The sequence below is a fragment of the Pan troglodytes genome, chromosome 10, assembly GCF_028858775.2.
Source record: "Pan troglodytes isolate AG18354 chromosome 10, NHGRI_mPanTro3-v2.0_pri, whole genome shotgun sequence".
NCBI classification, from domain to species: domain Eukaryota; kingdom Metazoa; phylum Chordata; class Mammalia; order Primates; family Hominidae; genus Pan; species Pan troglodytes.
The window spans coordinates 62,920,875-62,944,740 of NC_072408.2; the positions used below are offsets into that span (position 1 = coordinate 62,920,875).

The 23,866-nt window shown below is 40.6% G+C and overlaps 1 protein-coding gene across 14 annotated transcripts in view; it reads right to left on the bottom strand.

Moving 5' to 3' along the window:
* The window catches only part of FGD4 (FYVE, RhoGEF and PH domain containing 4), a 247,236-nt gene that overhangs the window by 79,689 nt on the left and 143,681 nt on the right, over nucleotides 1-23,866 (bottom strand). For all 14 annotated transcript variants that reach the window (XM_063785778.1, XM_063785781.1, XM_063785779.1 and 11 more), the window contains exon 2: nucleotides 1,841-1,993. In XM_063785778.1, coding sequence (XP_063641848.1) covers nucleotides 1,841-1,993 — 153 coding nt within the window. The remainder of the gene's footprint in view (nucleotides 1-1,840; nucleotides 1,994-23,866) is intronic.

Below are 23,866 nucleotides of genomic sequence, written 5' to 3' on the forward strand. Positions count from 1 at the left end.
TGGACCAGAAAGCAAGCCCTCATCAGACCCTGAATCTGATCTTGGACTTTCAGATCACAAAACTGTGAGAACTACATTTCTATTGTTTATAAGCTACCCAATTTATGGTATTTTGTTACAGCAGCCTGAACAGACTACAACATAGGGAAATATAAAAGGGCAGGGTGAAAGGTGAGGTTAAAATTTTAGCCATGGGTATCAGGGAAAGGCCAAACACTGCCTGAAAGTATTTTGAAAAAGAAGTATAAAGTACTCCATGATTTATTTAATATCTGCAAATATTCCCTTTAGTTAGAAAAGTATATATACATAATTAGCCCATATTTAACATAGGAAGTAAATATGTATTTATATAACTATATAGTGGCTTTAATATAACTACACAACAGCAAAAGCAAGGTTAAGTGTTGTCTACTTAAAAAGGGGATTATTTTGGCACATGCAGCTCAGAAAGGACACTCTTATATCTCTCAATACACTGACTTTGGAAAACAATGAAGTATTGCACTGCATCTTCCAAAAATAAAGGCTTTTTAAGTAATGAAATTCTTCCTTTGATCAGGAAAATTACAACTACAATTGTATTCATTATTAATATTCTTACCTCACACTGGATCTTTGTCAACTCGGGTCTAATGGGCGAAATGGAATTTTATATTTTGGAAATAAAAAGGCTTAAATCATGGTCAAAAAAAGTCCTATGTTTATATTCACGTCAATGCTATAAGGGAGCAGTGTAGTCAAAAGAAATGGTTATAAGCTCGTGAATAGGCTACTCATCTGAATCATCAATTATCTGACCTTGCTTGATAGTGATATTCCATACCACCACAAATATAATTGTAGTGAGAACAAGACAAATATCCCATAATCTAGAAGATTCATTTTAAACTCGTTCTAAAATTTTCTTTCAGAAATCCTTAAAACATACAACTTTAAGGAATAACACCACTTATTTTATAATGCATGCTCTAGAATACATTTTTCTTTGCAAGAACAGGAAAGAGACCTAAGTAAACACAAAATAAATAAAAATAGAAACTGATTTTTCCCAACTGTAGTAATTCTGACAATGCCCAGTATTATTTCTCATATCTGTTTAGCACTCACTATAAATGAAAATCTGTAAGGAAGAAACTACACATTAAACCGTACGGTAGCTTAGCTTTTGTGTTCCATTTCAAAAGGCCTTGCTCTCTATAATCAAAACTATAATTCTGTGCTTCTCAAAGTTAATACCCAGTTCACTGGAAATTTCTTTGTAAAAGGAAATGGTCACTGAAAAAAATCATTCAAGCTTCCTACCATTATGGCTTTTTCTTTACCCTCACTGGCCACTCAATCCTGAATGAAGGGCTGTTACTGTTCCTTTCTGCGGAAGACCTTACTATCAGGTGTTTTCATGCCCTACCTCCTTAATATTTTCAAGTCACATGCTTGATAAGTACACGAAGTGCTGTTTTAGAATTATGTTTTACAGATACTGACATCTAGCAAATCATTTCTTTCTAACAGTAGCTCCAAACACATTTATTACACAGACAGTAAGTCCCTGTACTAGATCAGGCGTAATAAAGAGATCACAGTTCCGTTAAGATGACATGCAAACAATTTCAGCAACATGAAAAGATCCATATAGAGAAATGTATGTTGTTTCAGGAGCATAACAAATAGCAACCTCTGCCTGAGAAGATGCACAGATGGACTCTTCTCTAAAAAATAATGTACCCAATTCCTTCCTTCTAGCTTAAAACACTTTCTTTGTGGCCATCATTTTTCTGGTTAGCCTTCATTGATCAACAACGTACCCACCCCGAACACAAACTCCCAGTGAGCATACCTTGTGGCTTTGGACTTGCAGCTGAGTGTTTTGCTGGCCTGTTCCCATTTATTCCCTGAGCCTCTTCTTCAGATACATTCTCACCAACCAGTGTGGTTGTGCTGCTTGTGGAGCAAGGTGGAACTAAAGCGATCTTTGGACAGGTACTGCTGCCTGCAAGAGTTCAGAAAGAAAGGGCAGGTAAGTATGGAGGCATAGCACAATACTGCCTTATAAGTTAAATTTCCCCTGACCCCATAAAACAAAAACAGTCATAGTTACAAGACTAAGCATAGAAACACTTTTCCCACATGGGCTGGCCTTAACAAAGAGTTTTCCTGGGAACTATCTCATTCCATGTGCTTTAGGAATCTTATAATGGATGTTGACAGAAGACTGTTATACACAGGCCTCCTCTCCTTGCAGGGCCACAGAAAGGGCAGAACGCAGCTGCTACAATGTAGGCGAAGGAAAGGACGGAATTAATCCGTTAAAAGCCTTCCTTTTTAGTGTTGGGTCTGTGGCTAGTCACAGAGCAACTCAAAAGAACAAAGGAGGAAAGCCCAACGTGACAGCTGACCTAAAGACTCTAGAAGAATGGCTCGATTTGAAACTAACAAATACACACATGCGCCCACGTCCACACACACACCCTCTCGCCCACTAGCTTACTCAGACTCCACATCAACATCCATGACATACGCTAACGGTGACCCATGTTTTCCAAAGAAAGGATGGCAAGATTATACAGATAACATGGTCACATTTATATAGAACTCAAAAACTCCAAAATGTTCTTTAAAATCACACAAATACATCATGAGACATAGACGAAGAGGAAGGATTAAATGTTTGCTCACTTTCTGGTATAAAAAGTTATATGTTGAATTTCAGAGACTTTTAAAGAAGTCATGTGTCAGTGTTCTCTATTATGCATATTAGATTTCCTTCTCTTCTGGTTGACATGGTGATATTAAGACCACTGACTCTGCTTCAGAGAAAATAAAATTTCTACCAGGAAATTCAGTATAATTGAATCAAAGAATGCAATTTAAGGAATTATCATTTGGTTAAGAAACAAAGAGTTTCATTTTTTATAGAATCCAAATATCTCAAAGAGAACTCAGAGATTTTTTAAGCCTTAATTATTGAAAACAAGCTATTTTTTAAAAACCCAATCAACTTTCTATTGAGTTAAAAAACCCCAAAAAACTCTTAATCCAATTCATTATTAAATAATATTGATTAGAAACCACATTCGGGCCAGGCGCGGTGGCTCATGCCTGTAATCCCAGCACTCTGGGAGGCCAAGGCGGGTGGATCACCTGAGGTCAGGAGTTCAAGACCAGCCTGGCCAACATGGTAAAACCCCGTCTCTACTAAAAATACAAAAATTAGCCAGATGTGGTGGTGGGCGCCTGTAATCCTAGCTACTCAGGAGGCTGAGACAGGAGAATCACCTGAACCCAGGATGGGGGGAGGTTGCAGTGAGCTGAGATCGCACCATTGCACTCCAGCCTGGGCAACAAGAGTGAAACTCCATCTTAAAAAAAAAAAAAAAAAAAACCCAACAAAGAAACCACATTTCTGCTTTATTTTCTGTTGCTCTCCTTAAAATTTATCTTGGTAAAACAGATTTTGGAAAATATCAAGAGTTCCAAGTATTGTCTCAACAGTTCTTTCAGAGCCAATACCAAAACAGAAATTAAATGACGCTAGGAGTTTGAGACCAGCCTGGGCAACATAAGACCCTGTTTTTACTTAAAAAAAATAAAAATTAGCTGGGCATGGTGGTGCACGCTTGTGGTCCCAGCTACTGGGGAGGTTGAGGTGAGAGGATCTCTTGAGCCCAGGAGGTTGAGGAAGCAGTGAGCTATAATCACACCACTGCACTCCAGCCTGGTCAACAGAGGGAGACCTTGCAACTCTGAGAAAAGAAAAAAAAAGGCGGGGGTGGTCCTCATCAGACATACTTCTGCTAAAATGGTTTATCAGCGAGATTAAGCATTGTTTAGTAAAATATAACAAGAATTTAGAAAGCAAAAGTAATGAAAGATTGACAGATTATTATTAAAATTATAAAAAGGCTGGGTGCAGTGGCTCACGTAATCTCAACACTTTGCGAGGCTGAGGCAGGCAGATCACTTAAGCCCAGGAGTTTGAGACCAGGTAGGCAGCCATGGCGAAATCCTGTCTCTTCAAAAAAATACAAAAAACATTAACTGGGTGTGGTGGCATACATCTGTAGTCCCAGCTACTTAGAAGGCCGAGGTGCGAGGATGGCTTAAACCTGGGAGTTTGAGGCCACAGTGAGCCGTGATCACACCACTGCGCTGCACTCCAAAATGAGTGACAGAGCGAGACACCATCTCAAAATAAATAAAATTATAAACAGAAGAAATACAGTTGAAACCTTTACATGTGTAAGCTTATCTATCTTCTTGGAAAAAAGTATGTGAAATAGGCAAAGTATATCCCTAAAATCCACAACACGTCATGCAACCACTTGGCCTTTCAGGGGGAAAATCTGGATGCTTTTTCACAGTGATACTAAGAATGGCTTAAAGGCCACCTTTGAGCCTACTAAAGGCCACCTCCCGGGGTCTAGTGAAGGATGGCTGTACAGGCCCAAACAGTGCAGAGCCACAGCTCAACTACAAACTAGAGGAAGAAACTAATGTAATTGTAAATTGAGACCCTGAGACATCATCAATTTATAAGAGAAAGCAGCAACAATACTACACAAAGGGGGCAGTTAATGGGTTAAATGAGAAAACAAATTACGTTGAGTCTTTTTAAAAAGGTCATCACCATTACACATTAAAATATGAAAAAAGTTTGACAGTCTATTTAGAAATAAAACATGTCTTACCTAAATATTAATTTGAATGAAAACTAGGCACTTAATTTCTAGACAGCAAACTTTCAGGGTATGGTAGGTTTTGCAAGTGTCATGTTTATAGAGAATATCTCCCATGAATGTGCCAAAATGCGTGCAATAAGAGATCAACTGTGCATCTATTTTTAAAATAAGTTCATCAAAGTCATGATTACACATCTTTTGCCAGAGGCAATTAGATCAACATTTCAGAACATTGTTTATTAAAACAAGTCTCTAAACTTCAGCCACTATCACAAAGCATGAAAACATGGTGAAGGACACAGAGAACATTTACATTTCTAAACATTTGTTTAAAAAAACAAAAAGGCAATGACAAATACATAGAGATCATACGTGGCTGCAAGGCTAAAAATACTATTAATAATTATTTGGCCCTTTACAGGAAAAAATGTACGGACCACTGGTATAGGTTAAACAAATCATGGTAAAAGAAGTTTGCCTAAAAGAAGCACCCTTTCATTAAACACTTCATCTGCTAACATCTTGGATAATAGCAACAAAAACTGAAACTTTTTGTTTGTTTATGACTGACTTAGCCTACTCATATTTGGAAACAGTCCTTATTTGGGTGTCAGTTGCCTAACAGGGAATTGAAACCAAAATTGTAACCAGATGGTCTCTCATTCAAGAAGTTTTACATTAACTCTAGAGGTTCTTTGATTGCAAATTACAATATCAAGAAGAACCAGTAGGGCTGATTTATAATTATAAACAGTTACCTTAGAAACAGCCATAACAAATTACAGTATGTTAGTTAGCATGGGGAAGGAGAGGTATCCGATTTAAATACTATCTCCTCTTGAGGACTGGTCATCTTTTTAACCACTTTTTAGTATTAACCCATTTTGTACTCTGACCTTGGGTTGCTGACCTATGCTTGCTGGGTTGTATCTCCTATAGGAATCCCTAGACATACGCCAACCTCAAATATTCTCAATTGGCCTCACTGTTGACTGATATAGCTCCCTCGTTCCAACTGCAGAGGTTGCCACTATGGCTTAACTTTCCTTTATCTGTCTTTTTTGGCATTTAAATAGTCATGCGCTAAGTCACACTTTTGTGTGGTAGATATGCCCTACGATTGGTTAGGGTGACTTTTGGCTACTATTTGCAAGACTCTGTTATAGGCTGTTATATTACATTTTACCAAATCATTCTTGAATTATTGTTTCGCATTTTAAGTTTGGACCCTCTCTTTGGCTATCCATTGCAAAATCCACTCAGTTCTCTGATTCTTCGGGCCTGACCTCTTACCACAGTGTCCATGAGCTCAGATCACAACTTTATACGGTCTTGCTTATACTGTCTCATCCATCCATGCACTGGGTCTCTAGCCCAGGAGATCTCAATGGAGTCCACCCTTTGGGACAAGCATCTCTTGGATTTAAGAGGGAAGACACAGTTTTCTAGGGTAGACGATCTTTATGGGAGCATATTGTCCATAAGGATAAACATACTTTAAAAAACCAAAAACCACATTATTTGCATTTAGTTTTCACTGTCTCCTTAGTGTACTACAACCTGTGAGAATTACTTAGATTTGTCTTGCATGACTTTTGGCACCATAGCACTTTTGAAGAACATGGTCAGGTATTTTGTGGAATGTCCCTCAAATTGGGTTTCTGTTATTTTCTCATTATGAGACTGTGGTTATGGGTTTGGGGTAAGAATATCACAGAGGCAATGCACCCATCTCACTTTATTATATGAATATCACTGCATGATAGCAATATGATTATCATATGATGTTAACCCTGGTCGGCTGATGAGGTGGCGTCTACCAGGTTTCTCTACTGTAAAACATTATTATAAAACATTTTTCAACAGTCTTCTATCATAACTCCCAAAACTCCCCCATTTGTCCCATAGATTGCAGATTACATCTCCCATATGCTAGCTAAAACACCTAGATTAAGAGATCAATTGCCTTTTTTAAAAAAAAGCCATTAAGGTTATAAAACTCATAGTTTACAACTCTCTTGCTATGGGGAACAAATCCATAGCCAGGAAATTTATTTGAGTGTTATTTCAAACAGCTCCCCAAACTTCTAAACCTGAATAATAAATTTTCTAGAAACATAATTATCAAGCCACAAAGGTTGTTCAAAAAGAAAATCTGATGAATAGTTAAAGAAAGTTCCTTGGACCTAGGAACTGCATGCACTTCTAGGACTCTAATCTACAGTAATAGCCCTGTACATGTAAAGGTAAATATAACACTATAGAACATACGCAGCAGACTGGGAATATTTCCAAAATATAAATAATTGAGAGGTCTCCAAGCATTATTAAACTGTAGAATATGTATAATATCTCAGTTTTTAAAAAGAATAAGTTATAGACAAATGTATAGAAATGTACTGAAAGAGAGGGAAGATAGCACACCAAATGTAACTTTGGGAATTGCAGATGGAGGTGAGGTGAGAGAATGAATGAGAATTTTCATATTTTGGTCTCTTAACAGCTATATCATTTAAATCTTTTATAATAAAAATGTATTTATATATTACTTATATTTTTAAAAATCTATGAAAGTCACCAAGTATACATATCACAGAGACTTTTAAAAAAGCATATCCCTGCTGGGCATTGTGGCGCAGGTCTGTAATCCCAACACTTTGGGAGGGTGAGGCGGGCAGATCACCTGAGGTCAGGAGTTCAAGACCAGCCTGGGAAACATGGTGAAACCCAGTTTCTACTAAAAATACAAAAAGTAGCTGGTCATGATGGTGGGTACCTGTAATCTCAGCTACTCAGGAGACTGAGGTGGGAGAATTGCTTGAATCCGGGAGGCGGAGGTTGCAGTGAGCCAAGACTGTGCCACTGCACTCCAGCCTAGGTGACAGAGTGAGACTCCATCTTAAAAACAAAAAAACAAAAACATATCCCTTACATTTGTACATCCATGTTCACAGCAGCATTAATTCACAATAGTCAAAGAGTAGAAGCAGGCCTGGCGCAGCAGCTCACGCCTGTAATCCCAACACTTTGGGAGGCTGTGTCGCCCACCACCATGTGCAGCTAATTTTTGTATTTTTAGTAGAGACAGGGTTTCACCACGTTGGCCAGGCTGGTCTCGAACTCCTGACTTCAGGTGATCCATTCACCTTGGCCTCCCAAAGTGCTGGGATTACAGGTGTGAGCCACTGCGCCCAGCAGGAAATTCTATCATATGCTACAGCATGGATGAATCTTGAGGACACACATAATGCTAAGTGAAATAAGCCAGTTACAAAAAGAGAAATACTGTATAATTCCACTTTAAAATCATAGAAACAGAAAATGGAATGAAGGTTTTGAGGAGCTGGGAGGAAGAAGAAAAGGGAGTTATTGTTTAGTGGGTGCAGAATTCAGTTTTGCAAGATGAAGAGTTCTGTGGATGATAGTGGTGAATGTATTTAATGACAGTGAAATGTACATTTAAAAATGGTTATGATGGCAAATTTTAAGTACCTTTTACCACAATTAAAATTAAAAAAAATTTTAAAGCATACCCCTTGTTTAACCAAGGAAAAGTCAAGAAATATTAAGCTGTTCTTATCTCTGACATGGCAAGAAACCATATTAAAGGCTCTTTAAAATTAAAGTGCCTGGCCAGGCATGATGGCTCATGCCTGTAATCCCAGCACTTAGGGACGCCATGGAGAGAGGACTGCTTAAGATAAGAGTTTGAGACTAGCTTCGGCAACACAGCAAGACACTATCTCTACAAAAAGTAAAAAAAAAATTAGCTGGGCATGGTGGTGCACACCTATAGTCTTAGCTACTTGGGAAGATTACTTGAGCCCAGGAGTTTGAGATTGCAGTGACCTGTGATTGCACCACTGTGCTCCAGCTGTAACAGTGAAAGACCTTGTCTCGGCTGGGCGCAGTGGCTCACGCCTGTAATCCTAGCACTTTGGGAGGCTGAGGCAGGTGAACCACGAGGTCAGGAGATCGAGACCATCCTGGCTAACACGGTGAAACCCCATCTCTACCAAAAATACAAAAAATTAGCCGGGCGTGGTGGTGGGCGCCTGTGGTCCCAGCTACTCGGGAGGCTGAGGCAGGAGAATGGCGTGAAACCGGGAGGCGGAGCTTGCAGTGAGCCGAGATCGCGCCACTGCACTTCAGCCTGGACGACAGAGCAAGACTCCATCTCGGAAAAAAAAAAAAAAAAAAAAAAAGACCTTGTCTCTTAAAATTAAAGTTAAATATTGAAGTGCACTTGGATTAGTGCTTGGTTCTCGTCTCCCACTTGCACCCACACTTCCATGCCTTCCACATGTTGAGATTATCCTACACTTAAATCTCCACTGCAGACCTCACCCGTCTCCAGATTTACACATACAGTTGCCTACCAGCATCTTCCCCAGTATGTCTAAGAGCCATCTCACTATCAACAGATTAATATCTGAACCCCTCATCACCCAACTCTTATCTAAAACTAGCTGCCTTAAGGTTTTCTCTGAATCAATAGTAATAACTCCATTTATGCACAGGCTAAAACCTTGGAAACACCCCAAATCCTCTTTTTCTCTCATACTCTACATCCTATTCACCAGGAAATCCTGGTGGCTCTACTTTCAAAATATTTCCAGATTTTACCATCTAGCACTAACTCTGGTGCTACTATTCCAGCCTAAACTACCATAATTTTTAACTGAATTACAGCAGTAAGACCCCTGCTCCTTCCCTTGTTCCCAGTGCAGTCCATATTGTCAAACCAGGACCAGAGAGACCCTTTTAAAACCCAAGTCAGATCCTGTGCTTAAAATTCTCCAATGGATACACATTCTACTGAGAGTAAAATCTCAAGTTCTTTGCAGTAGTTGGTAAGCTTTATAGGATCTGGCCTTAGCCCCATTACCACTTTTACCCTATGGCCACTATTGCCCCTTGGGCATTCCATTCCAGGCACACTGGCTCCTTGCTATTCCTCCAACAGGCCGAGCAAACTACTTGGTGCTGGAAAGTTCTTCCCCCCGATTATTTTGAGGCTAATTGCTTTATCTTTTTTAAATCTTGGCTCAAATTGCATCTTGTCCACATGGACTACCCTGACCACACTATTTAGTTTTATTGCTAGTCCGACCCCTACTTTATAGTTTATTTTTTTCTGTAGCACCTATGGCTTTCTAACAAACTACATTATTTACTTACTTTTTTATTGTTTATTGTCAGTTTTCCCTGGTTAGAATGTAAGCTCCAGGAAGGCAGCAATTGTGCTCCTGACAAATCCCAGGAATACCACCTGTCACAGGGTAGATGCTCAATATGTATTTGTCAAACAAATGAATTCTGGAGACCTTGGGCAACTTTCTCTGTTTGCCAAAATTCTTAGTTTCTATTTCATAAAAGATGTTTTCTAAATTCTGACAATATGGAAATATCTAGAGCCCAACCTATATAAAATTTGATATTTCCATTTAAATCTAAAATCCAAAACATTCAAAGTTATTCTACCAAAATCCTCAATATTCAGTTAAAACAAACAAAAAAAAAGTTAAAAGCTATACATACCCAAATAATTTTTTCACAACCCAGAAGCAGATTGGTAAGCATCTGGAATTGTAGAATTCTCCAGATGTTTGTCTTGATAAAAAATAGTAACAGTAAAAAAAATCCCAGTTATTGACTGAATGTTTCTGTTATTATTTTCATTTATCATTATGTTTTTGAGACAGGACCTCACTCTGCCACCTAGACTGAGGTGCACTCACAACTCACTGCAGCCTCAATCTGAGCTCAAGTGATCCTCCCACCTCAGCCTCCTGAGTAGCTGTGACTACAGGCATGCACCACCACGTTCAGCTGATTTTTTAAAAATTGGGGTTTCTGTTGCCCAAGCTGGTCTCTAACTCCTGGTGTGAAGCAATCCTCCTGCCTCAGCCTCCCAAAGTTACGGAATTACAGGCATAAGCCACCATGCCCAGCATGTTTCTGTTGATTATTTTATTTACATTTACTAGGATCACTAACTTATATGCATTATAGGCTGCCAATATTTCAGACTCATCATACAATGCTACCTAAAATTAAAGAATGTCATACTGTCAGGTAAAGCAAATGGCTTGAGATCTTTTGAGTTCAAAGGTAATATAAACTCAAAATAAGACTTGAAGGGAGATAACTACAGATATTCAATATTTTTAAAGGTCTCATGGTTGGATGAGCACAAATACAAAGTATAAAAAAGGCAACTTTGACTGTTATCTTTCTTAAGCATATCAACAATGTGGCCATGCAGTTGACAGAAATGTACAGCCTCTCAAGACAAAAATAATTTTTAAAACAATAATTTTCAGACTAGAAATATTTTGTTTTCCCCAAATTATACTCCATAATTATTTACTGAGTGCCTTTTGTTTGCTACCCTGAAAGGATAAAAAGGATAACACTAAGATTTCTAAAGAATATTATTGTCTGTGGCACCTTAAAAGTTAGAATTCTGTTAGAACACAACCTGCTATACTTGTCCTAATTCCAATTTTGAATAGGAGCTGATAAGACCCATGGCCACAGTACCTGTTATAAGAAGACTGTGTATTGCTACAATAAAAATTTGGGCTCCAGAGGTCCAACACTCTGCTCCACCACTCTCGGGATGGCCATTTGTTGTTAGAGGCCATGTGTCCCTGCATAGACATGTTAAAAGTGCATACTCCGGCCAGGTGCAGTGGCTCATGCTTGTAATCCCAGCACTTTGGGAGGCCGAGGCAGGTGGATCACCTGAGGTAGGGAGTTTGAGACCAGCCTGACCAACATGGAGAAACCCTGTCTCTACTAAAAATACAAAAAAAAAAAAAAAAAAATTAGCCAGGCGTGGTGGCGTATGCCTGTAATCCCAGCTACTCAAGAGGCTGAGGTAGGAGAATCGCTTGAACCCAGGAGGTGGAGGTTGCGGTGAGCCAAGATCGCGCCATTGCACTCCAGCCTAGGCAACAAGAGCGAAACTCTGTCAAAAAAAAAAAAAAAAAAGGTACACTCCATGATGACTCTTGCATTGGAGCTGGCCAGTGTGCTCTGCTGTACCTTGGCATGCTGTTTTCTTAGGTAGAGACTGAACTTACCACTGCAGCAGGAAGGCAGCTCTCCCTCATATTTGCCCTCACTACTGCCCGAGTTCCATGTACTAATGGAGGTTTCCCTTTCTGCTGTGTTCAACTAAGAATGTTGGTTAAAGTCGAGAGTGGTGGTTCACGCCTGTAATCCCAGCACTTTGGGAGGCCAAGGCAGGCGGATCACCTGAGGTCAGGAGTTCGAGAGAAGCCTAGCCAACATGGTGAAACATTGTCTCTACTACAAAAAATAAAATGCAAAAATTAGTCGGGCATGGCGGCGGGCGCCTGTAATCCCAGCTACTCAGGAGGCTGAAGCAGGAGAATCGCTTGAACCTAGGAGGTGGAGGTTGCAGTGAGCCGAGATTGAGCCACTGCACTCCAGCCTGGGCGACAGTGTGAGACTCCATCTCAAAAAACAAACAAAGAAACAAATAAAGATTACAGAAAGATCTAGCTATTTACAGTACACAAATTACTCTGTGTCTACAGGGATGACCAGAGTGGAAAGTGGGAGTAAAGAGAAACCACAATCAAGAACATGTGTCTCTTTCTGCCTGCTTACAAAAGGCAATTCTAGTTGACACCATCTTGAGCTGGAGGAGGTTCGCAGACTGCTGTGCTTTATCTGAAAATTGTTTCCAATTCAGCATAACACCCATTTCTTGGTCCCTTCTTTTACAGCTAAGCATAGCAATATGGAAGAGACTGGGCAATAGATTTATTAAAACACCTCGTGTTACTGCTTTGTTGGTGGTGAGAAATGGGCCTGAGAAGTTGCCCATTCCACAGGATAAGATAAATGCTGAATTTTTAAACGATCACATTTTTTCGCCAGAGCCTAAGATTCATAGTAGTTTTGAGCTTTAATATCAGTGAATATATCATGAAGAACTCCACGCATATTACTGTGCAGATAGGCCTGAAAACTGATGGTATATTTTTCTGGTATGATCATCCGTATCAAAACTCAAATGCTAGGCACATGCACACTTAGGCAACTTTCCTTGATCCCTAAAAGCATGACATTCGGCTGTTTGGATACCAATTGTATCAGTTATTATATATCGTCAAGCACTAAATACAGTTCTACAGCAATCTAAACATTCTTCAAGTCAGCCCTGTCAAATAACCCTCATTTTCCTGAGGTCAAATCATGGCTTTTCCATTTACTGATGATCAGCTGGGTGAATGACTTACTTTCCCTGTACTTCAATTTTGTCATCTATAAATGAAAATTCATAGGATTCATAATAGTATCCACCTAGGTTGCTGTGAGGATTCAAGTATTAAATTCTAGTGAGCATACTACAACAGTAGCTAGCACATGGTATATCTAAAATAGTTATAACTATTTGAAATTACTAACACTTATGTAATAATGCTGCATGATGCCAGGGGAGCGTTCCTTAGTTTCTGCTCCTCCAGCCTCCTAAGCCTCTTACTTGCTGTCTCCTTCTAGGTCTGCCCTGTCTGCTTCTATTTGCCCTCACTACTGCCTGAGTTCTATTTTCCTACCACCCAGCACTTGCTCATGCTGGCTTTAGCACCGCCTGTTAGCTTCACTGGCCAGTGCCTCTGCCACTCTCTGGGATTACCAATAGACCATTTTGGATAAATTCTGGCAAAATCATGACTCTTGCAAACTAATATAATAATGAATTATTTACAAATGTATGGACCTTGTATATCAAGTATGAATCTCTTATTCAACAAAGATGGTAACAGGATTAGTAATGATAAAATGCCTAACAACCGATATGCAGCTGAATTTACTGCAGGTAATTCAAGTCTCAAATAATTTAATCATAATTCTCCTCCAAATTATTTTCACAATATTTCACATTCTTGTAAATGTGTGTCCTGGATTCTAAAAACGTTTTTCATTTCTTCTCCATTTGACGTTTCTTCATTTGCTAGTATCACAATTGCTAGTTTTTGATAATTAGTCGTTTTCTGAAAAGCATGTTTAAGTGCTAATGAACTTTTTGTCTCTTTCTTTTTTTTTTTTTTTTTTTTTGAGACAGTGTCTTGCTCTGTCGCCCAGGCTGGAGTGCAGTGGCACTGTCATGGCTCACTGCAGCTCTGACCTTACAGGCTCAAGTGATCCTCTCACTTCAGCCTCACAAGCAGCTAGGACGGCAGGTGCACCATCACACCCGGCTAATTTTTAAAAAATATTTTGTAGAGACGGGGTCCCACTATTTTGCCCAGGCTGGTCTCGAACTCCTGGGCTCAAGCGATCCTACTGCCTCGCCCTCCCAAAGTGATGGGATTACAGGCATGAGCCACCACTCATGCCCATCTACTTTTTAAAAACTCAGTGTATGATTTTAATATATCTTATCTGTATGCTGCTAAAGTACTAACTGGTCTGTAAGAATTAAGAATAGCCAATGATCAACTGCAAAAAGAGTAATAAAACCTATCATGCTTTTACTTTATTCCATTCTTTGTTTTTTTCTTTTTCTCCCTATTTAAATGTACTGAGTGATAACTCCTTAATTAAAAGTGCCAGGTACTTGGCTAATTACTAGAGACAGAGAGACAAATAAGACACTATCTTCACCCTCAAGTAACTCATGGCTAATGGGAAAAGAACCATGAACAATTCTATAAATATCTGGAATGCCTGCCTTAACCCCACATTCATCCCCAGCCGACTGCAGCTGGGAAGCAAAGGCATCAGCCCAGGCATAGGATGATGAGACCAGAAGTAAGGCCGTGCCGAGGGGGAAGAGAAGAGGAACGCTGGAGACGTGCTGAGGAAACAACTGGCAGGGGCACTAGCTGTAGAAGGCAGGGCCAAGGAGGAGGAAAGGATGACATTTACTTCGCAACATTGCTAGTGTGACAGGGAAACAGTGCCTTTCACTTTAAGAACGCAAGAAGAATGCTGTTTTGTGTGTGAGGATTTCAGGAGCCAGTGAGGCGAGGCTGTCAAAGATGCAGTCTGCCTTGACATTCACTGGCCTCAGCCGTCCCTAAACACACCATGTGCCCTCATTTTCAATCTCATTGTTATTATTAGATATAGTCCCTTTGGTACTTTCTTTAAACTACCATTTTGTTTTCATTTTAAGGGAGTGGGGAAAGCCTATTTGCCTAATTCAGGGCCAATTATACACAGGCTCTGATCCATTCATTATGTTTTGTTGTTTGTGGTCTCACTTGTCCTTCTTCCTCTAAGAAGGGCTGATTTCCTGAATTCTGTTAATAGCAGCAACAAATATCAGCCAAGTGATTCGGATGGAAGGACGAGGGGGAAGCACTCAATAAGATCCTAGATAACTTCTGTGGGTGTTTGCCAGTTCCTTCCGAACCCCAGAATTAAGAGCCAGGCGAAAATGAATTCAGAGCACATGCCACAGGCCCTGGGACAACTTTTCCCCAAGTGTGTTCTGTGGAGTGCTACTCTGACAAGAGGATCCTTCATCTCCCATCACTCCTGGCCACATCCAGGATTCTGTGTGAAATATCTGTTATTTGCCCAATTTTAAAGCTTCATCTTGTACACTTACAATACTAGTGGGCATATCAGAGGCTCTGACAAGCTCTGCAATAGAAAAAAACCTGCTTAACTCTGAACTCAGTGTTTGTCTGGAAAACCTTTTCACCACATATTATTGTTAAGTCAACATCCCATAGAGCTAGTATATCTTGGAACATGTTTTGGGAAAAGCTGCCCTAGGGACTCTGTCCCACATTCCTGACAGCTACGTTTTGGCTGTTTCCCAGACCTTCCCATTGCCATTACTGGCATGTGCTTTTGACTTCTCGGTAATCATCTTGGGTGCCCTCACGACCCTGACTTTGAAATCATGAACCCAAACTCCAACCTGCTGTTGGACCTGATCCCGTATGTTCCCAGCCTTGAGGCTGCATGATCTCACGATGTTCTGACCACAAAGCAGCAGTAGGGCAGGACCCAGGATGCCTGAGTTTTATGCGTGGAGTCTACAAATGGAGTAGCCCTCAGTCTAAAAAATCAGATGAAACCACATTCTGTAATTCTGCCAGTCCACTTTCTCTTCATTCTCTCCACCTCCCTCATTTCTCTCAAATGCAAAATCCCACAACCTAACAGACCTGGAGGCATGCAACTTTGGAACCACAGGAAATCTCCAAAGGAACTGGTTCTTTCCTTGAAGTGATTATAAAATAAATCTGCATGCTGCTTTAAGTACAGGAAGCAAGTATCATAATAATTACCAATACAGAGAATAGTAATATGGAAATGCAGAATAATGCATGCAGTTTTATTTCATTGAGACAAGTATCATAAGATCTCAGAATACAAAAGCAAATTTCTGGCCTGTAGTTCTAAGTAGCGAAAAGATATATTAGCCATTTGCTTTGTTACCTCCTTGTGGGTTTAAACTCTAAGATCGGACAAAACACTTCATTTGATAAGAAACTTGACTTCACATTGAAGATCTATAATCCAACCACCCCCTCACACATGGATGCCGCAACAGGGTACTAGGGTATGCTCCCTGGAAAAAATCGTTTTCAAAATGGCCTTTTCTCAACTATTTGTTCTCTGGACACCAAGTCAACTCTGTAAATGCAAGGTAACATATAGCTTCAGGAAGGGATACACCGATGCTGAGACATGTCCTTCAGTAGCATACTAAAAAATATTTATCCTGAATGTCACAAAAATATTAACAATCATAACTTGAGGCCGGGTGCAGTGGCTCATCCCTGTAATCCTAGCACTTTGGGAGGCCGAGGCGGGTGGATCACTTGAGGTCAGCAGTTTGAGACCAGTCTGGCCAACATGGTAAAACCCCGTCTCTACTAAAAAATAAAAATTAGCTGGGTGTGGTGGCGGGTACCTATAATCAGAGCTACTCAGGAGGCTGAAGCAGGAGAATCGCTTGAACCCGGGAGGCGGAGATTGTAGTGAGCAGAGACTGCACCACTGCACTCCAGCCTGGGCAACAAAGTGAGACTCCGTCTTAAAAAAGACTTGGGATTTCATAGTGCTTTAAAACTAATGCAAACTTGCTTTTAAATACTACTACTATTCTTACTACTGTTAGTAATAATGGTAGAAATCATATCTAATAATATTGAGTGTTTATTGTGAGGCAAGCACACATTGTGCAAAGCACCTTATATGCATTATTTCATTTACTCCACTCAAGAATACTATGATGTAAAGTATAGCAGGCATTTTTATGTCCATTATAAAGATGATTAAGAGGTGGTAAGTGGTTAGGCTGGGGTGTGTGTGTATGTGTGTGTATTTTTTGTTTTTACATGCAGACAGGCTGGAATATAGTGGCATGACCATATCTCACTGCAACCTCAAACTCCTGGGCTCAAGTGATCCTCTCACCTCAGCCTCCCAAGTAGGTGGGACTACAGGTGTATGCCACCACACTCAGCTATTTTTTTTTTTTCATTTTTGTAGAGACTGAGTCTCATCATCTTGCCCAGGCTGGTCTCAAACTCCTGAACTCTAGTGATCCTCCTGCCTTGGCCTCCCAAAGTGCTGGAATTACAGATTTGAGCCACCATGCCCAGCCTTGCCTGATGTTAAATGTCATATCTACATGTGGTTTGAAAGCAATTTGTGGACACAGATTCTAGCTATTGATTCTTTGGCTTTCACTGAGCAGGTACACAAGTCACTGCAGCTATTTGCCCTAATTCTGTGCCTTTATTAGGCAAGATTATGCAGCTAGGAGCTTCAAAATACCCAGGGCATCAAACAAATCAATTTAAGAAATATAAGGTAAGAGGAACATGAGTCTTGATTTAGGATAACTCAATAGACATCAAGACAGAATTCCAGATTACCTTGCCTGTTTCCAGCTTTGAACCACTTCTCACCACCTCTTCAGCTCTGCAGACTCCTGACCTTCCTCTTTTCCTCTTGTTCTGCTCCCCATTTCTGACCTACATTTGCTTCTCAAATCGAGGCTGATGAGGCCTCACCATTGTAGACTCTTCGACATTCTCTCTGGAAACCAGTGGGCACACTCTCATAGACTCACTCTATGCTAGTCAAGTCCTACTTCCCTCCGTGCTCTATGGCTGCAGTTTCTGCTAGGCCTGACCCAAACCTCCTCAGGGAGAAGTCAGAAAAGTGCTCACAAGGCACTGTCACATAGACAGCACACCTCATTTCACCTTTGGCATCCCTAAAGAGTGAGACAGATACCTGCACATTATAGGTAAATAAAAGTAGGGTTGGTTAAAAGTGGCAAAGCCACGAGTCACAACAGGGCTTTTAATTCCAAGGTCACTGCTCTTTCCACCACAACTGAGGGCCCTGTTGTCAGGTCAATATGTGTTTTGCATTAGAAATGGGTTCATGTCTGGGGTGGTGGCTCCTGCCTGTAATCCCAGCTACTTGGAAGGCTGAGGCGGGAGAATGGCTTCAGCCCAGGAGTTTGAGACCAGCCTAAGCAACATACTGAGACTCCATCTCTTTAAAATAATGAGAAGAAGAAAAGAAAAAGAGAAACAGGCTCATAATCTGGAGCTGTACTTCTAATATTTGGGTGGCTGTGGGAACCCATTAGCATTTGTTTAATTTTGCTAAAGAGTCTACTGGCCACACATAAGTACAACAAAGATCTTAGATCCAAATGAACTGAAATAAATATTGTTGTGAGAAACTAACAATATTCACAAAAATAAAGACAGTGTATCATAAAACAGATTTTAAGAAAAACTTTCAGATTTAAAATGAATTCTTAGAATCTGTTCCAGGAAATTAAAATAATTATGAATGCCCTAGAGCAAATTCAGATCTTTAATTCGCTTGAAGAATTCAGCAATTATACCCTGCTACAGACTTCAAGCATTTCCTCTCCAAAGCTGGAATATGTGCCAACTGTTTCCCCTACTGGAAGGGTTAGAAGCAACAGAAAAATGGTAAGAGCTGCATAGATATGAATTCAACAAGCACTCATCTAACACCTTGCAACAGAGGCCACTGTAACAGTACCAGGAAGTAAGGCACCACGTGGGACCAGTAACATCTTCAGCCTACTCTTAAGGAGCCAACTTTCCAATGGGAAGATTAAAACAATCCTCAATCAGGGATCTGCAGCCTACAGGTCACAGGCCAAATCCAGCTTCTGTCAATAAAGTTTTACTAGAATACACATTCATTCATTTACATAATGTGTATGATGCTTTTTACTATGTTAGTAGAGTTGAGTAGTTGCAACAGGGACCATATGGCCTGCAAAGCCTAAAATGTTTACAATCTGGCCCTTCACAGAAAAAGTTTACAGAACTTGACCTAAATAATCAAGGCAACAAACTATGAATTACCGCTATAATTTTCCAGTTTTGGTTGTGTCCCCAGCTAGTGGTGTGACCTTGGGCAAGTAAAAACCTCTAGGTTTCTGTGAACTCATTAGCAGCACCATACACAGTTGATCTAGCACATCTTGGCTGATAACCCACTCTGGAATGTATTTAATAAATTCACAGTGTTATATGGTATAATCTTCAGTTTCTTACTGTTCTAAACCCTGCATGCCTACCATGCGATTGTGTCAGTTGCTTTCCTATTTTAAGCAAAAATTGTCTTCCCCAACTATCTCTACTGCATGTAAACCAGTAGACCAGAAGGGGTTAGCCACCTCTAAAAAATCATGCTTCTCAAGGTCAGTAGCTGTCAACCATGACTACATTAGAATCACCTGTGGAACTTTAAGAAAGAAAACTGCAATACCTGGGTTGCACCCCAAACCACTTAAGTCAATCTCTGGGATGTGAGACCCAGGTATCAGTGTATGTTAAAGCTTCCCAGGCAATCCCACTGTGCAGTCATGGTTGAGAGTCACCATGCTTAGTGTTATTAACAGGCTTGGATCAAAATGGTATTTATAGTGGAAGCTATATGAAATGAATTCCATAATTTTCAGCTGGTAAGCTAAAGTTCACCAAAACACCATGAAGACTAATTTTAATAGTAATTTTTTTTTTTGGAGACAGAGTATCCTTCTGTCACCAGGCTGGAGTGCAATGGTGCGATCTCAACTCACTGCAACCTCCACTTCCTGGCTCAAGCAGTCCTCTAGCCTCAGCCTCCTGAGTAGCTGGAACCACAGGTGTGAGCCACCACGCCCGGCTCATTTTTGTATTTTTTTGTAGAGACGGAATTTCACCATACTGACCAGGCTGGTCTCAAACGACTGAGTTCAAAGTGATCCACCTGCCTCAGCCTCCCAGAGTGCTGGGATTACAGGCATGAGCCACTGCACCCAGCCAAAAACAATTTTCTTTGTTTTGAGAGAGTCTTGCTTTGTCACCCAGGCTGGAGTGCAGTGGCACCATCTCGGCTCACTGCAACCTCTCCCTCCCAGGTTCAAGTGATTCTCCTGCCTCAGGCTCCCAAGTAGCTGGGATTACAGGTACCCACCACCACGCCCAGCTCATTTTTGCATTTTTTGTAGAGACATTTTTTGTTTCACCATGTTGGCCAGGCTGGTCTCGAACTCCTGACCTCAGGAGATCCACCCATCTCGGACTCCCAAAGTGCTGGGATTACAGACATAAGCCATGGCTGCTGGCTCTGGCCAAATTTTACTAGTAATTATTTAAGCTCATAGCACCATGTGACTCTTGTTTAAGTCACAGCCAATACTTCTGTGCAAAGTATGAAGTCCTCTTCACAGATAAGTAATAGTAAGATTATCTGATTTTAGAATCCATTTGTGACATAATAAAAAAATATATACTTGATCTCTGGTTTCTGACAAAGGTCAGCACTTAAATCTCTTGTAATTTCCGGCTGGGTGCGGTGGCTCACACCTGTAATCCCAGCACTTTGGGAGGCCGAGGCGGGCGGATCATGAGGTCAGGAGATCAAGACCATCCTGGCTAAGATGGTGAAACCCCGTCTCTACTAAAAATACAAAAAAATTAGCTGGGCGTGGTGGCGGGCATCTGTAGTCCCAGCTACTTGGGAGGCTGAGGCAGGAGAATGGCATGAACCCAGGAGGCGGAGCTTGCAGTGAGCTGAGATTGCACCACTGCACTCCAGCCTGGGCAACACAGTGAGACCCTGTCTCAAAAACAAAACTCTTGTAATTTCCTAAGTGGTGGGGATAATAGGAGCATCTTTTGTTCCTAACGGAGAGTTCTTAAATCTCTTGACACTTCCTGGGTGGTAGAAGCCTCTTTTGATGAAATGACTCTTGGCGTAACCCTAGGTAACCTCAGGATGGAGGTGGCTGCCAGAAAGACCAAGTAATGATCAGAAGCATGGAACTTTCAGACCTATTCCTCCCAACTTCTGGAGAGGGAGAGCGCCTGGAGACTGAGTTAATAATTGATCACGTCTACATGATGAAACCTCTAAGTGACAAGGATCAGAGAGCTTCCAAGTTGGTGAATACATCCATGTGCAGGGAGGGTGGCCTACCCTAACCCCATGGGACAGGAGCACCCATGTTCAGGAATCTTCTGGACCTCACCTTATGTATTAATCTCTCTTTATCTGGCTGTTCATCTATATTCTTCATAGTATCCTTTATAATAAACAAGCAAATGTCAGTAAAGTGCTTTCCTGAGTTCTGTGACCCAATCTAGCAAATTATTAAATCTGATGAGGAGTTCATGGGAACCTCTGATTTACGGCGAGTCAGTCAGAACTACGGGATGCCTGGGACTTGTGACTGGCATCTAAAGTGGGGATAGTCTTGTGGGACTCAGCGTTTCACCTATGGGATCTGACGCTAACTCCAGGTAGAGCTGAAGAACTGGTTGTTGCTGTGAAGAAAACCCCCCATTTGGTGTCAGAAGTGTTCTCTGGGTACAAAGAGATAATATCACTACCAAAAACAACCTAGACATCCCCTTATATGAAAAGTCACCAGTTAGGAGCCTTGAGAAATCAAAAGTAAATTATTTATGGCCAACAGAGGGCATGAAAAGCTCCTATACAAGGAGAAACTTCTGTAACAATGAAATCAAAATTTTTATTGACTTCATAAAGTGTGAAAGAAATAAAAGCAGATGTAGGAAAATAACTCGAAAGGCAAAAGCCTTTTTCTAAGAGCTGTAGCCAACTCATTTATTCACAATGTCTGGTTTATAAATCGACCAGATTCTTGGCTTTTCCCTTGCTTCTGCCCACTGCCAAACTATTTTCCATTTATTCACAACAAATTTATCTGCAGGTCCAGAGAGGAGAAGAAAATCAAACTGCCTAATATTTCATAAGTTTTCACAAGGAGGCTGCTAAAACCAAATAAAATTGTTTTTAATTATCTCAATCACAAGTAACCAAGGGTGAACAAATGTTTCTCTTCACAAAAGGGAAAATAGATCCTTTTCATAAGCAAATTCTTCCTGACATTGTTGCTATTAATTTTGTACTACTTTGCTGGTTTATTTTTCTAAACTTGATTTCTCTAAATCTGAAATCTAGCAGCTAAAACATCCCAGCCTAACACTATTTCTGTAAACTAATTTCTGTAGACTTTATCTGCTTAAAACTACCTCAGCCTACTGTGTTGCAACACTTTGTTTTGCAGTTACCAACACTGCTCATTCAACTTTTCAAACCTGTATTTTGCTTCACAGCATTAATAGATAAAATGAACGCTGCTAAGTAGGAAAAACTCCTCAGGACCAGCCAGTCACCCAAAAGCTGCTACTTTAAATGCACCAACACTATCATTTGTTCCAAGGTAAGGATCACCCAGACCTGCGGTGAAACACAAGGTGATGTTTATCTGGGAAGTACATTTTTTTTTTCCCTGAGGAAAAAAGCAGGGTGGATTACTAAAACTAGTGGTTGAAAGGTCAAATTTTTGACATGATTATTTTGACTGTGGGAAAGTTACTTAACTTCCTTATAAATTAGAGAAATATTTTTACTGCTCTACTGACATCTCTTAGGCATAGATATAGATCAAAATTCTTCTTTTTGATGGTTGGTAATTTTAAGAAAAACATGTAACAAATTAGGCGACTCTCTAAAAAAGGCTTGGTGATACCCTCTACTCCTGACTCTCCTCTTTATTTTGATATTCTCTTTTTAAGAAAAAATATTACTGGCCGGGCACGGTGGCTAACGCCTGTATTCCCAGCACTTTGGGAGGCTGAGGCGGGCGGATCACCAGGTCAGGAGATTGACACCAGCCTGGCCAACGTGGTGAAACCCCGTCTCTACTAAAAATACAAAAATTAGCTGGGTGTGGTGGCGGGCGCCTCTAATCCCGGCTACTCAGGAGGCTGAGGAAGGAGAACCGCTTGAACCCGGAGGCAGAGGTTGCAGTGAGCCGAGACTGAGCCACTGCACTCCAGCCTGGCAACAGAGTGAGACTCTGTCTCAAAAAAAACATTACTATAAACCCCATTTTACTAAACATTTAATATTTAGCAGCTTACAAAGTTAAGTATTGGCTTTCCTTACTCCCTGCTGCAAAATCAGACTAGCAGGCCTCACATTTTTTCTAGACCCAGAGCACAATAGCATTGTGTGTTAGGCTTCTAACAGTGTAGGGGATTGTTTCAGTCATGCAAAACTTAAAAAGCAAATACTGCTTCTAGCTTATCCATTATTTCCTTTTTTTTTTTTTTTGGCTGACAGAAGAAAGAAGTTAGGAAGAAAAAAAATGAACCAGTTAATCAAAGATAAACCAATTTTCCAATTCTGAATTTTAAAACTGCATTACTTAAGCCATATTTGGCTACATCTAATACAATTTTTCTCCTACAAATAAAAAGTCCGACTATTTTATTCATTCAATGATATAACGAATTTTATTACTCCCTTGCTTAAAATCCTTTAATGGAACCGCAAGGCTCGATGGGGAGGGGGAACCTCAAAACCTCTAGCTTGCATAAAGGACCCTTCACATTAAGACATCAATCTTGCCTGTAATCCCAGCGCTTTGGGAGGCAGAGGCGGGCGAATCACCTGAAGTCAGGAGTTCGAGACCAGCCTGACCAACATGGAGAAATCCCATCTCTACTAAAAATACAAAATTAGCTGGGGGTGGTGGCACATGCCTGTAATCCCAGCTACTCGGGAGGCTGAGGCAGGAGAATTGCTTGAACCTGGGAGGTGGAGGTTGCGGTGAGCTGAGATCACACCATCACACTCCAGCTTGAGCGACA